The following is a 16,151-nucleotide window of genomic DNA, read 5'->3' on the forward strand; positions in this document are numbered from 1 at the left end:
CCAGGCTCCGCCAAAAATTTGTTCTTCCATAGCAACTGTTGTGAAGTTGGACAACACGAGGTTTGCAAAAAGCAGACAAAGAAATCCACTAGACTAGTGAGCAAGGATAGGCAGGCTTTATGCACCTAGTACATTTTATCTGAGGAACAGGGGAAGGAAGGCGGGGCTTATGCATCTAGTACATTTTATCTAAGAAAAGTGGGCCATGAGGGGCGGGGCTTATGCATTTTAGTGCAGAGTATTAGTGTGCAGGAGAAGCAGAGCTTATGCAGTCTTGGGCATCCTATCTGAGTAAAGTTGAACCAGAGGGGCGGGGCTTAAGCACCTAGTGCATTCTATCTGATTAATGTGGACAAGAGGGGGCAGGGCTTATGCTTTTAAATGTAACCAATCATATTGCGAGAGAGGCAGGGGTTTTGCGTCTAGTGCATTCTGTTTTAGCAAAGTTGGCAAGGAGGGGCTGGTCTTATGTATCTTAAGTATTTTACCTAAGGGGCAAAGTGGCATTGGTTACATATCTGGGTGCATCCAATCAGAATAAAGTGGGTAGGGTGAGGGAGGGGCTGATGCTCTGTTCACCAAATTTACATAGGTTCTACATGAGGTAGTTTAGATGTCTGTTTAGCTTAGCAGAAATGCTCCGTAAGATCATTCTTGTGCACAGAGATATGATACTTTATTTTTTTTTTTCATTTTGAAATAGAGAGTATTTAAACAGTATTTACTGTTTTGACTCTGGAGGTTCTGGAGGTTAAGTCTAAAGAACAAGTTAACATCTAAAGAACATCAGATCCTGTCCTATGGGCATAAATCTGAAGGCCCCTAATGGAAATGTGTACTGACCACTCTGTGTGGGGACGTATATGTTGAGGTACAGGCAGTCCTCGCTCTGCTCCTGCAGGTACGTCGCCACTGTGTCCAGGTTGTACGTGGCCCAGATGGGCATCATAATATCTGGCACAGCATTGCGGACAGTCTGGGGGCAGACAGGCGGGAACCGCGTGGCATTCCGGACGCCAGACCAGGCCGAAGGGGCATCGGGGGGCATGAAGCGTTTCTCCCCCACTGGGGGGGCAGCGTATGGCACGCCCAGATACTGATCCACCGGGCCCAGCCCCTCCGCCGCCACGGCGACCCGCATCCCTCGCAGACGCCCCAGAGCAGTGTTCACTGTGGGCTGGTAGCTCAACGCCGTCACCATGGAGACACACCACGGCAACCACACCCAGCACAGCCCACTAAGGGCAAAGGTCAGAGGTCGCCAGAGTCGGTGAGTGTGTGACGGGTGATCTCTCGTCCGTGTGTGCCACATGGTCTCTTTCACCTCACACACCCACACACACACTTCACACTCAGGTAAGTGTGACTATATTCACACACTCACGTGCATGTTCACCCTTTTCCATAAATTACAACCTAACAAGCTCTCTATTTCTCTCATACACACACAGACTCGTTCATCACCTCACACACACACACACACACACACTCGGGTGGATGTGAAGCTCCGCCCCTCAGCCAGGTGGTTTCTGTATGGATGATGCCATTGGTCAAGGAATCCACAGGTAAATCTCGGCTGCTCCTCACAGTGTGGGCAGACTCCTTTACACCCGGTGCACACCTAAACACAAACACACACACATACACACACACACAGACACACAATAGTCAGTACTGATCTTGCTCATTTTTCCCCATGATAAAAAATGACACTTTTAATATTAAAATTTTTGGGAGTGAAATTATCTTCAACCTAGTAAGCACATCTACTATTTATTTATCTTTTATGTATTTATTCATTTAATTAGAATGAATTTAATCTATTTCTTGACATTTGTATTTTTATAATTTTATCCAGCGATGGTCTTTTCTTCAACTGAAACGAAAATTATCATATAAAACTTACAAATTCTAAACTCAAAACACCATCAAAAACACACATGTTAAATGTAGGGATGTCCTGATCTTGTCCAGCAAGGCAGCAGAAACACATGTTTGCACTGTCATCACTGACAAAAGTGTTAAATATGGTGTATCAGTTAAGCCCTAGCAAAGCTAGATATACTGCCCAATGGTTGTGGGCCCTTGAGCACGGCACTTCACCCTCTCTGTTCACCGGACACCGCAGCAATGGCTGCCCACCGCTCCGGGCATGTGTGCTCACTGTCCACTGTGTGTGTGTTCGATCACTAGTGTGTATGTGTGTGTTCACTGTACTGATGAGTTACAGGCGGAGGCCAAATTCCATCTGTGTCCAACACTAATGGTGATTATGCTTGTCCTGTCTAAAGATTTAGGGAGTGAATCTACACTGATAACCGTTAGCATTATCTTAGCAGGCAGGCCGAAACAGCTTCAAACAACAACCCAGACTCAAATCTATCTTTCTGGAGCTCCACTGACCCACGTTCAGTGCAAAGACCTGGTTCTGAGCGAGGGACTGGTGTTGGAGTGACAGGACGATCGAATCTAATCAGCTCTGTGGTGTTGAGCTGAGTCATTGCCCTGCCATGCTAACGCTAGCGTAATGAGCTCCAAGGTACTCTTCTAACCACTGCTCAACATTTAGCAGCTGCTGTTGAATTTATCACTCAACATTTTTTTGGCGGATGAACTGCAAACCCTAGCTTCTGGTTATTAAGGTTATAATGGAAGATCATTTTCCTGCTCAGTCTGTTCACCACAAGCAGTGTAGCAGGAAAGGGATGGGGTTAAGAACGCAGGAGTTGAGGGAATATACAATTTGCAAAATCATGCATATTCATAAATCATTGATCTTTACACTGAATTTTTAGACATGCTCCTGTGCTATTTCTTTGTGCTATCACACTTTCCTGGGCATAGCAATAAGAATGGAATTTTTTGCAGTTTGGGTTTGAGACATTAATGCCATTTAATTTACAATACATAGATTTTCATGTTTATTCAGTGTTAAGCTCTTCAAAATCAGTCTGGATATTAGTAAGTCTGGATATTAGTAATAGGTCTTTACACTTCATCAAAAAAAGTCACACTAGCATGACTGCCTCTGTAAGCCAGGATCAGTCTACAGTCTTTACTCATGTGGAAAATGACTTTGAGGTAAGAAGGAAAAATCAGATGGGCCCAAATCATTTTTTATTTTTTTTTGCGTGAGCTCCGTTCCCCTCCACATGTTTCCGCTCAGATGGTTCGGACCTGAACGAGTTTGGCAGCTTGCCGTTGCTGAACTGACGGCTGTGTCATCCATAAATAACGCAACACAAATTCTACAGCTGACACGTCTCTACACTGCTGTAAAATTAATGAGGGAAATGAAGTTAAAGTGATGATTGCCTTTCATATACTTTATAAAATATTTAGTACAGAAGCCTCTATGAGACTGAACTGATAAGCCAGCTGTGAAAATGTGGAAAGCCAGCGTTAGCATCATTTGTACTGGCTCATCAGTTTAGTCTCATAGCATGTACATTAGCATTGATGCTAACACTGCATTAGCACATTTGCAGCACATGCCAGCACACATTTTCAACATTTATATTGTAGTTTATAGGATCAGTCTGAGAATTGACCTTAGCAGAGATACTAGCACTATATTTCAGCACTTTTACTGTGGCTTATCAGTTTCCTCTCACCAAGTATACATTAATGGTGCAATGTATACAGCAGCCACTGCTAGCTTTCAGTATTTTTAGAATGTCTAAGCAGTGACGGAAATGCTGTTTTTCAACAATATTACCGTGGTTTATCAAGCTCACTGGCAGTGATGCTAAATATACATTAGCAGTGATGCTAACAGTGCCTTGGTTGTGATGCTAGCATTGGCTTTCACTGTGACTTAGCAGTCAGGTCTCGCAGACTGTACCTAAGCAGTGATTTCAACATTAATATCATTTTTACTGTGGCTCATTTAGTCCAGTAGAATGTGGCATAATACTAATGTGCCGAACAGCAGGAATAGAAAACAGCCTGTACAAAATGTCAAGAGTAAAATGATGAAACAAAATGGTGCTTTAATTATCGTCTGCACTGATTAAATGGGCTGTATTTTCTCAGCAGGCCCAATCAAACTGACATTTTTTAAAAACATAAGTGACCCCTTGAAATATATGAGTTTTTTAACTGTGTGTGTCAATTCTGCAGGTATGTGGAATTTTCCTGGATTAACTCGCTACTGCATGTAATGAACAGAGAGGGCACAATACAGGTCCTGCAGGAGGCCTCTTCCAGCCAAGACTGTCAATCACTTCATTCCTAAGTGAAACCCGCCTTCTTATATTATAGTAAACAAATTTCTGGGGGGAAAAAATGGGCCAGTATTAGCACAGGAGGAACTAACTGCTGGAGTTAGACAATGGAGATGGAAATGTTGCACTATGCTAACTTCGTGCAAAGTTCGTATTAGAATTAGCGTTGGTTTTTTTTATCTCTCCAGCAGCCCAGATGTGAAGCGGGGGGCTATGGGTAAATGTGTGTGTGTTGTTCGCATATTTAAATGCAAGTGTAATTAGCCTGAGGGTAAGTAAAGAAACATCTGCAGAGAAAACACTCACAACATCCCACAACAGTTAAACCTTACAGCAGATTTAGCCTACAAGAACACCACCCAGCTATATTTCCATAGTCTGACAGTTCTGCTGGTTCTGTGCGTGTTTAAATTGACCAACAGAGCATACGAAAGGAAGTGTCAGGATTCTCAAACTGGCTCTTCTGCTACAACCGAGCACTGTTAGCAGCACCTCAGTTTTTACATCTTGAACGAAGGGGTGGGGACCACTGCTCATACCACCCAACCCATCCTGTGATTAGTGTTTTATAAGCATTGAGGCCGTGTTGCACTATTAAAAGGGTTCTATTTAGCAGGGTTTCTCAAACCTTCTGCAGCCAGTGACCCCTTCCTCCACAAACCTCCATAGATTTCTTTTAATGAACACAGTTCTACTCAAATACATATTAGGCAAATATGTCCCATAAGACTTATTGGACTGGAGAAATAACTCTTCTCCAGTGGTTCATCCATTTACTGTGCTGGCCAGACTCACTGTTCACTTATTCTAGAGACAGTGCTCCTCATTCCTACGTTTAAAACAATATTCTGTTCGGCTGGAGTAGTCAGGGTGCTCTGTGACCAAATGCATTGCCTCATTTGTGAGAATCCTTAAGACAGAATATAGTTCACCCCCCCCCCAGGGTGAAGGCTAGCACAAACTAGCATCAAGACTTGTGAAGCTACACCACATCTCTCGCCATGTTCCTTTCGTGATGTCTGCAGTCACATTTTTCAGTGGCCAACATATGTTTTTAAAAAAGCCCAAGGAACCACACCCCCTGAGCGGTATAATGCTAATGAGACTGCTTTTGATGTAGAAGGCTGAGCCAAATCAGAATGCCGTGTTGAATGCCCTGTCTTCTCGCAGAGAGCTTACAAAAATGACTAGGTTGTCTTCTTCTCAGTCTGTGGGCTGGCAGGCTCTCGAGATATATATGTGCAGAAGCACTAAAACCGAGAGCTTTTCATAATATGCCCCCTTTGAAATGAAATCTTGTTACATTAACTTTGGGTGAAGTTACTGTTTTTGAGATACAAGCAAACAGAAATGCCTCAGAATGGAGATCAGGTTTTAATAAAATTCAGTAGTATTTTATTCAAGAATTATTAAAGTAGGAGAGCACCAGAAATAACTGAGAATAGGTAAACAGTGTGTTTTTAAGGGTTTCAGGGGCAGCTTTGTGTGTGTGTGTGTGTGTGTGTGCGTGTGTGTGTGTACAGATAGTAATAGGATTGTGTTTATGCTGAGGCATCAGAATCTGTAGGACACCAAAAGAGTCACAACACACACACCGGAGTATGTGTATATGTGTGTGGTGTGAGTGAGGTGGACCAGGGTGAGGGTGGTGGATGTGTGTGCAACAACCATTAAAGCTCAGTGACAGAGTCTGTTACAAATAACACCCAAAAATATGACTTTCTACATTTACGGCATTTGGCTGATGCTCTTATCCAAAGCGACTTCAATTTAAATCATGTTACACAAGGACTCTTATTGATATACTTGCCCTGCCAGTGAATCAAACAAGTCTCACATGGGGAGGGCATGGTTATTGCCTTGTTCTAGTTATCCTGAAATCTGTGGCATGCTTGGGCCCTCATAATTGTAATTTATCATTTATTGGTGGTAACTAATCTCTCATAGCATTTACATATGACTAAACACATTCAGCCTACAGCAGTTTAGCCCCATCCATTCAGTCAACAGCAGTGTAACCCCACCCATTCACCCTACAGTAGTTTAACCACACCCATACAGCCTACAGTAGTTTAACCACACCCATACAGCCTACAGCAGTTTAGCCCTATCCATTCAGTCAACAGCAGTGTAACCCCACCTATTCACCCTACAGTAGTTTAACCACACCCATACAGCCTACAGTAGTTTAACCACACCCATACAGCCTATTCAGCCTACAGCAACTTAATCCCACCCAAACAGCCCACAGCGTTTAGCCACGCCCATTCAGCCGTTCAGGAGTTTAACCCAAACCATTTACACTAAGTCTGTGGTTCAGCCTAGCTTTTTAAACAGGGTAGCTGTTTTCGGTTCATAAACTCAAACAAATGTTATAAGTGCAGATCATGAGGACGTAATCAGAGGAAAAATGTAGAATATGGACCCTTCAGTGTTTCCTGCCTCTTGCTTCTGTGAATAATGTGTAACGTAGTTCTGTGTTCTGGGGTGGTTTTAATGCTATTTTAGATGTTTCTGATTGTGATTTTAAGATATTTCTGCTCTCATTGTGTGTGTGTATGTGTGTGTGTGTGTGTGTGTGCGATGCGTTGTGTGTGTTATAAGTTTGCTTAAAGGGCTAAGATGTTAAATGATTAAGACATGACCAAAGCTCTGTTCTAGAGAAACGTACTGAGTCAGAATTGTTGAAAGGTTAATGAAGAGGTTAATGCCAGAAGGTTACCAGCCGAATGCACTTGGGTGTAAACAAACGGCTACAAGACAACTCAGAGTGGATACCCCGACTGCTTCAGCTTCACACAGCAAATCTGCCAGCGTTAGTGTTAAAGGCTTCAGTTTCAACTCATAGACAGATGACCTGACATTCTCTTGAAACGCCTGTGGTAAAACTGCACTAGAAAGTGACAAAGAGCCCAAGCTGAGGTCAGTGTTCAGAAGGTCAGAAAAGGATCCACAGAGGAACAGCACAGAGGACACCGTTCAATCCAAAGTTCTTGAACAATGTCCTTTAGACAGATTAATCTCAAGCAGAGCTTTTTGGCCAACATGGACCCCCTAATGTCTGACAAACAAACATTACTGCTTTTCAAAGACAGAACCTCACAAAAACTAAATCATTGGGGATGTTTTGCAGCATCAGGATGTGAATGCTTTGCTACCACTGAAGAAACGATGAGAGTTTTTCAAGAGAATGTCAGGTCATCTATCCTGGAACTGAAGCTAAGGCAAAGCTGGGTCATTCAACAAGACGCATAGGACACACAGAGGTTAAAAAACAGGAAATGCAAACTTTAGGAATGGCCCTCTCAAAGTAGCATCGGTGGCAGAATTTTAAACATGCTGTTTTTGCTCAAAGGCCTATAAATGTCACTGAGCTGAGACAGTTTATGCATGAGTAGGTTTTGGTTTAAAGGTGCTCTAGAACTGAAAATATAGGTTACAATGGTAACTCACATCTACACTGTTAAGATACTCATATCTACACAGCCCTACTTATATCTGATCTGCACACTGTACTGAACATCTAAAATTCATTGGGAGTCAGCTTGTAATGCTTAAAGATATAAACAGTGTGAACTCCAGCATTTATGTGCCAAGGCAGCAATAGAGAGCGAAAGTGTGTCGCTGTCCATGGTGCTGAACACTCCGGCGCTGAAGCTCCTATTGCTTCCTAGCTTTAGTGCTAACTGATAGGGTATAAGCTTCCAAAAGGGACATCACTTGTTGGCTGCATTGGCATCATAGCTCTGGTACTATTAAGTGAGGTATAAGCTTCCATTACTTGTTAGCTACTTTAGCCTCAAAGCTGATTTGCTTAGTGGTGGGGATATGGTCACACTCCAGTTTCGCTAAAATAGCCTTGTAGATCCACAGCTAATTGGTGGCGTACAATTAGATTAATTCAATCAATCACTGTAACACTGACGACCTTTTCTGATCCATGACCCCGCCTGTTGTGTCATCTCACACAGAACACACTTCGGTGCAGACGGAGAAAAGAAAATCCCCCAAATGGTGTGTGCACTAATATTTCAGTCCCAGTCCAGCAGCGTGTTTGTTCTACTCTGTTCTGAATTAGTGAAGACACTAGAGAGAGTTGTGGAAGATCTACAGTGATATCAGTGCACTGATGAGTCCCGAGTAATCATTACAAGTGATCTCTTACATCATTCACAATGTGCTTCAGCATCGACGTCCTGCAGCTTTCAAGGCTGCTTCAATATTTCATAATTTAACCTTGAAGTTCCACACACTCACTTTCAGTCTCTCTCTCTCTCCTTCAGCTTTAATCTGACTCCTCAAACAATGTTAATAGTTAAAAGTGTGTGTAACCTTATACACAATGTCTATACATTGTTGACCTTATTGCACCACAGCCACATTTACAGTTTGTGTTTGAATTTCTGGTCATTTCGTATCAAGTGGTGTGTGGTCATATTGTATTCATAGTGAACACAGTCTGAAGTAAGCTACTGCTGTGGACACTGATCATAAAATTACTAGCTATGCTAACTTAACATCCCAGCTAACTTGCTTTCCTACACAACCTCAAAACATTGGAGTGTTGTGGGGCACTATTTAACTGATTTCTACTGACTTCCAAAGAAGAGGACCTGCGTCTGAGGCTAAATTTAAAACACCCAAACATTCATAGGTCTGCTCTTACAATTTTGAGGAGGGCTGCTTGTGAGGCCCATACTGTGCTCTTACACTACATCTATACGTTATACATTAAACAGTACAGTCTTGCACTATATTTATGTATTATACACCACATACATTTATACACTATACTCTATACATTACAGACCACAATATATCCATGTATTATACCCCTCATACTCGTATATTATATCTATACATTAGATATAGATAGTGTATTCTTACACTATACCTATACATTATACACTATATAATACCACATTACATTACATCCATCCATTATACACAATACTCTTACTCTATATCCATCCATTATACACTACACTCTTATACTATATCCATCCATTATACACTACACTATATCCACACATTATACACTACACTCTTATACTATATCCATCCATTATACACTACACTATATCCACGCATTATACACTACACTCTTACACTACATCCATCCATTATACACTACATTCTTACACTATATCCATGCATTATACACTACACTCTTACACTATATCCATCCATTATACACTACATTCTTACACTATATCCATGCATTATACACTACACTCTTACACTACATCCATCCATTATACACTACACTCTTACACTACATCCATCCATTATACACTACACTCTTACACTACATCCATCCATTATACACTAGACTCTTACACTACATCCATCCATTATACACTACACTCTTACACTACATCCATCCATTATACACTACACTCTTACACTACATCCATCCATTATACACTACATTCTTACACTATATCCATGCATTATACACTACACTCTTACACTATATCCATCCATTATACACTACATTCTTACACTATATCCATGCATTATACACTACACTCTTACACTACATCCATCCATTATACACTACACTCTTACACTACATCCATCCATTATACACTATACTCTTACACTACATCCATCCATTATACACTACACTCTTACACTACATCCATCCATTATACACTACATTCTTACACTACATCCATCCATTATACACTACACACATATATTACAACCTTACACTATATCCATGCGTTACACACCATACTCTTACCCTGTACACCATATCCATGCATTGAACTTCTACATTAGGTACTACATTGGTACACTAAGCACAGAGCTTGCATTTGTAAGGTACTATCACCTTACAGGAAACAGCATCATGCATCAGGTTTTTAAGTATAATGTTCTCAGTAACACTTCTGACATTTCGAGCGGTGTACTGCACACATTATAATGCAAACGTAGAAACATCGACTGAAGGAGAAAGACATCTAACTCACACTCATGTGAACTCATGTGAACACACACACACGTTCAGAAGTCAACAGGCAGCTCCCGGCTCTCAGCATCAGCCCCCTGACTGCTGCTGGAGTGTGTGGAGCTGTGAGGTTTCTGTGAGTTCAGGTAAAGAGGGTGAAGTTGTCATCAGTGGTGACTGACCGCGCACTACAGGTAGCGACAAACCAGGCCAAATAAAGTTCCCCTTTAATTTATGTGTGTGGTGTGTGTGTGTGTGTGTGTGTGTGTGTGTGTGAAGGTCCACATTCAGCCAGAGAGAGGGTGTGTGTGTATGTGACGGTGGATCGAGAGACTACAGTACGAGTCGTGAATACCAATGTGCTCGTGTTTCCTCCTCCGTAGCGCAGTGGCGGATGATAAACTATGCGGAGGAGAATCCGCGCAGGCGCGCACACACACACACACACACACACACACACACACACACAGCTTCTCTTGCAAACACTGTGGACTCGGAAATTCACAAAAACACATTCAGGGTTCATTCGGTAATGCGCGCGAGCGCGATGGTGTGCACACGCCACACACACACACACACACACACACACATCTGCCACACACATATTCACACATTCACTCGCGAGCGCATCAAGCAAATGAAACCAACAGATGGCTAGATCACCATGACAACTCGAAGGCACGCGGGGCTTCTTCTCTCTGTAACGGTTTGCCTCTGTAACGGAGCTCGGAGTAACGGAGTGTGTGTGTGTGTGTGTGTGTGTGTGTGTGTGTGTGTGTGTGTGTGTTGATGCACAACAGGTGAGCGGCCCATTCTCAATGTAGGGTGCTCTCTCTATCTCTCTCTAGCCCTGTCGAATGTGCTGGATCTCCCGGCCTGTCTGCCATCAGTCCCCAACAGCCAGCTCTGACACACGCACACACACACACGCACACACACACACACACACACACACACACGGGAAATGAAGGGTGCTCATGAGACACCCCATAATCTTAATGTTTCTCTTTCTTCATTTCCTTCTCTCTCTCTCTCCAACTCTGACTCGATCTCTCTCTCCCCTCTCTCTCTCTCCACCCCCCCCTCTCTCTCCATCTCCCCCCTCTCATCTCCTCTCTCTCTTTCTTTCATCTTCTCTCCCCTCCATCTATTTCTCTCATCTCCTCCATCTTTCCCTCTCTCCATGTCTTTTTAATCTCCTCTCTCTCTCTCTCTTTATCTCTGTATCTCTCTCTCTCTCCATTTATACGTCCATCTCTCTCTCTCTCTCTCTCTCTCTCTCTCTCTCTCTCTCTCTCTCTTTCTAATGGAGATTTGCTGTAAAAGCCTTAAACCCAGAGGCGCGTGCAGTATGACCGTTAGCGCACGGTTCTGACCCTCGTCATTAGCGCGTTAATAAATGCGCGTGCTCGTGAGCAGATGGGTGTAAAAATAAGGACCGTAATTTGGGCTCACCTGCCGAATCCCACATCCGGTGTCTCGCGCGCTCGGTCCGCCTCTGCGTGTCCTGAATCTTTAATCTCATCCTGATGCTGATCAACACCCGCCGCCGCGCGCCGCCTCACCTGCACCTCCACCTCCACTCCCGCTCCTCTTCGCCTGTTTTCCTTTATGTTCTTATTTTATAATTAAGCCCCCCGGTCTCTCCAGCTCGATTTTTTTGAGTGCGGGAGCGCGCAGCGCGGTCGCGGACGCAAGGTCAGGAGCGCCCACCGCCGCTCGCGCGCGCGTTACCAGGCAACCAGGAGGACACGGCGCTCACAGGCACGCGCCGACAAGGAGCGGTAAAAGAAAAAGAAAAAAGAGAGAACTGAAGCAAAGAAAGAGAGCGGGAAGCACATCCCGCGTGCGTTCCTCAGAAAAACACAGCGCACAGAACCAGTAATAACAGAGAATCCAGTGAAGCCCCTTCTCCCGCTTCATTCTTTCCCCACCCGTATTGTGACAAACCCCGCCTCCTGCGCGGGGATTGGATACTAGTCTCTGCTCCTGCTAGGAACACTATTAGCCAAACGTAACTGGAGGCAGGATGCCCTTAGCCAATCATAACGGTAGGCAGGATGCTACTAAATTACTTAAATGTTCTAGCCAAGCACACCAGGAGACAGGATGGTACTAGCCAATCATAACTTGAGGCAGGATGCTTCTAGCCAATCATAACTTGAGGCAGGATGCTACTAGCCAATCATAAGTGGAGGCAAGATGTTTATAGCCAATCATAACACTAGCAAGGATACTACTAGCCAATCATAACAGGAGGCAGGATGCTACTAGCCAATCATAAGTGGAGGCAAGATGTTTATAGCCAATCATAACACTAGCAAGGATACTACTAGCCAATCATAACAGGAGGCAGGATGCTACTAGCCAATCAAAACTGGAGGCAGGATGCTACTAGCCAATCAAAACACGAGGCAGGATGCAACTAGCCAATCATAAGTGGAGGTAGGATGCTATTGGCCAATCATAACTTGAGGCAGGATGCTTCTAGCCAATCATAACAGGAGGCAGGATGCTACTAGCCAATCAAAACTGGAGGCAGGATGCTACTAGCCAATCAAAACACGAGGCAGAATGCAACTAGCCAATCATAACTGGAGGTAGGATGCTATTGGCCAATCATAACTGGAGGTAGGATGCTATTGGCCAATCATAACAGGCGGTAGGATACTATTAGCCAATCATAACTGGAGGCAGGATGCTACTAGCCAATCATAACTGGAGGTAGGATACTATTAGCCAATCATAACAGGCGGTAGGATACTATTAGCCAATCATAACTGGAGGCAGGATGCTACTAGCCATTCATAACTGGAGGCAGGATGCTACTAGCCAATCAAAACTGGAGGCAGGATGCTACTAGCCAATCAAAACACGAGGCAGGATGCTACTAGCCAATCATAACTGGAGGCAAGATGTTTATAGCCAATCATAACACTAGCAAGGATGCTACTAGCCAATCAAAACAGGATGCCATTGGTCAATCAGCAAAACGAGTTGATGCTACTAATCATTCAGATGATATGTTTAAAAGCCAAGCATTTCAATAATTGGCTATAATAAAACTATTTGATGAAAATGATGGCATTTATGTTGCATTATATTTCACAGTTGTGGTAAAGGCGCAGTAAAAGAAACGTCTTTCACTGTTGGAGAAATGACGTATTTTATGCAGCTTGGAACCAAGTGGCTCAGAAAGCCTGAGAGGAACAGACCAGAGCTGTTCAGCATAGTTCTGATCTGCTGGTAAACCTGAGCTCTATGTTACACACATTGCTGGAGGAGCTCATGCCTTTTATTTGTTGAAGGTTTATAATGTAAAAAAAATATACAGACTCTTTCATTTGAGTCATAAAGGCCAGCGCTGTTCCCTCATACAGCTTTTCTCTTTCTTTTCTCTTTCAGTTCCTCACTTTTAGTTGTTTTATTGCACATGTTGGGGTGTTAGCCTGGTGAGCACTGAGTGCAATCAGTACCTGAAGGAGTACACATCACCCTGTCAGCTACTCACAGTGTGAAAACAGCACATTATGGAAAGTCTGTCCTTGCTAAATCATGAGATGCTAAAAAGCAATGATGCAGAATTTTTAATGGAATATAAACTTAATGTTAGGAAAGCTGAATCTTCTTTTATAATATGATCATTACTTATTATTATTATTATTATTATTATTATTATTACTACTACTATGATTACACTTCTGTTAAGAAGTAGCTGAGCGCCAGTGACTGTTCTTTTTAAACAGTTTTACTCAGGTTTATAGTTCATAGTAAATATGCTGTGAACAAAACCACATCCACAAGCCTGAGAGTGGCTTAAGCAGGCTAAGAGAAGCACTGCACCACGCTTTGCATTGCTGTTGGTGATGTAAGGCTTGGGGGTAGCTGCTCGGTCACGGAAACCCATTCCATGAAGCTCTCTTCACACTGTTCTTGAGCTAATCTGAAGGCCACATGAAGTTTGGAGGTCTGTAGCGATTGACTCTGCAGAAAGTTGGCAACCTCAATCACCGCAGTATCCGCTGACCCCACTCTGTCATTTTACGTGGCCTGAGACTACGTGGCGGAGTTGCTGAAGCTTCCACTTTGTTATAATACCACTGACAGTTTACTGTGGAATTTTTAGTAGTGAGAAAATTTCACAACTGGATTTGTTGCACAGGTGGCATCTCATCACAGTACCACACTGGAATTCACTGAGCTCCTGAGAACGACCCATTCTTTCACAGATGTTTTGTAAAAGCAGTCTGCATGCCTAGGTGCTCGCTTTTATACACTTGTGGCCATGGAATTAAATGGAACAGCTACATTTTTTTTACTTGGACAGGTGAGTGAATATTTTTGGCAATATAGTGTACGTTGCATATTGTAAGTGAGATATGGCTTCAACCTGGGGCACAGGTAACAATGCTCCCAATGCTCCCATGGTGGGAGTAAAATACCCTGAGTTTCAGCAAACTTTTAAAAAATCTGATCCTTAAACCCAGCATGCTTTGAAAAGAAAAGCTGAGGATTGGAGAGCCGGGTGCTCCATTAGGAGGGCCACTGGTCATTTAAACCTAATTATGATATCATCATTTTGCAGGGTGCGAAACAGTTATATATTTTAATGCTTTAAGGTTACTAATCTTATCTAGATGATGTACATTTCATCCATTTGCTTATATAGTCAAAACTAAATGAATTATAAAATGCTACTATAAACACTACATATTCTGAATGAATAGTTCCTAATACATACTAAAACATTCATAGCAGATACTGAATAATTTGTGGTAGGTTCTGAATAATTCAAAGTAGATACTGATCACTTCATGACAGATACTGAACATTCATAGAAGATTATAAATAATAATAAACCATAGTAGATTCGGAATAATTTAATAGATGCTGAAAAGTCACAGTTGACACTAAACATCCATAGAATATTCTTAATCAGTCATATAATAATCAATAATCAATAATGAAATACCATTCAATTCATGGTAGATACTAAATACTTCATAGGAAATACCAAAAAAATCATACAGTGTGTTGTATTTGAGAGGATTCTTTTTATTATTGAACAACAACTATGTTCTCAATCAACCCAAAAGACTGGAAGGATGAGTGGGGTTTTTTTTTTAGATTTTAGATCTTAGGAGGATATCTGTTTGTGCAGGTAACTATTACTGTGCAGAATTATTAGGCAACTTAATAAAAAACAAATATATACCCATCTCACATGTTTATTTTTACCAGGTAAACCAATATAACACAAAATTTAGAAATAAACATTTCTGACATTCAAAAACAAAACCACAAACAAATCAGTGACCAATAGAGCCACCTTTCTTTACGATGACACTCAAAAGCCTTCCATCCATAGATTCTGTCAGTTGATCTGTTTATGATCAACATTGCATGCAGCAGACACCACAGCCTCCCAGACACTGTTCAGAGAGGTGTACTGTTTTCCCTCCCTGTAGATCTCACATTTCATGAGGGACCACAGGTTCTCTATGGGGTTCAGATCAGGTGAACAAGGGGGCCATGTCATCATTTTTTCTTCTTTTAGACCCTTACTGGCCAGCCACGCTGTGGAGTATTTGGATGCATGTGATGGAGCATTGTCCTGCATGAAAATCATGTTTTTCTTGAACGATACCGACTTCTTTCTGTACCACTGCTTGAAGAAGGGGTCTTCCAGAAACTGGCAGTAGGTCTGGGAGTTGAGCTTCACTCCATCCTCAACCCGAAAAGGTCCCACAAGTTCATCTTTGATGATACCAGCCCATACCAGTACCCCACCTCCACCTTGCTGGCGTCTGAGTCGGAGTGGAGCTCTCTGCCCTTTACTGATCCAGCCTCGGGCCCATCCATCTGGCCCATCAAGAGTCACTCGCATTTCATCAGTCCATAAAACCTTAGAAAAATCAGTCTTAAGATATTGCTTGGCCCAGTATTTTACGTTTTATCTTATGTTTCTT

At 42.6% G+C, this 16,151-nt stretch overlaps 1 protein-coding gene across 1 annotated transcript in view; it reads right to left on the reverse strand.

The window, feature by feature from the left end:
- Positions 1-12,108, reverse strand: part of nlgn3b (neuroligin 3b) — a 30,855-nt gene extending 18,747 nt beyond the window's left edge. The window contains exons 1-2 of the mRNA XM_072676652.1: positions 11,638-12,108; positions 844-1,621 (exon numbers count right to left, since the gene is read on the reverse strand). Of these exons, the coding sequence (XP_072532753.1) occupies positions 844-1,312 (469 nt within the window). The 5' untranslated portion in view covers positions 1,313-1,621; positions 11,638-12,108. The remainder of the gene's footprint in view (positions 1-843; positions 1,622-11,637) is intronic.
- Between the last annotated feature and the right edge of the window lie 4,043 nt (positions 12,109-16,151).

Source organism: Salminus brasiliensis, chromosome 1 (assembly GCF_030463535.1).
Source record: "Salminus brasiliensis chromosome 1, fSalBra1.hap2, whole genome shotgun sequence".
In the NCBI taxonomy this organism is placed as follows: Eukaryota; Metazoa; Chordata; class Actinopteri; order Characiformes; family Bryconidae; genus Salminus; species Salminus brasiliensis.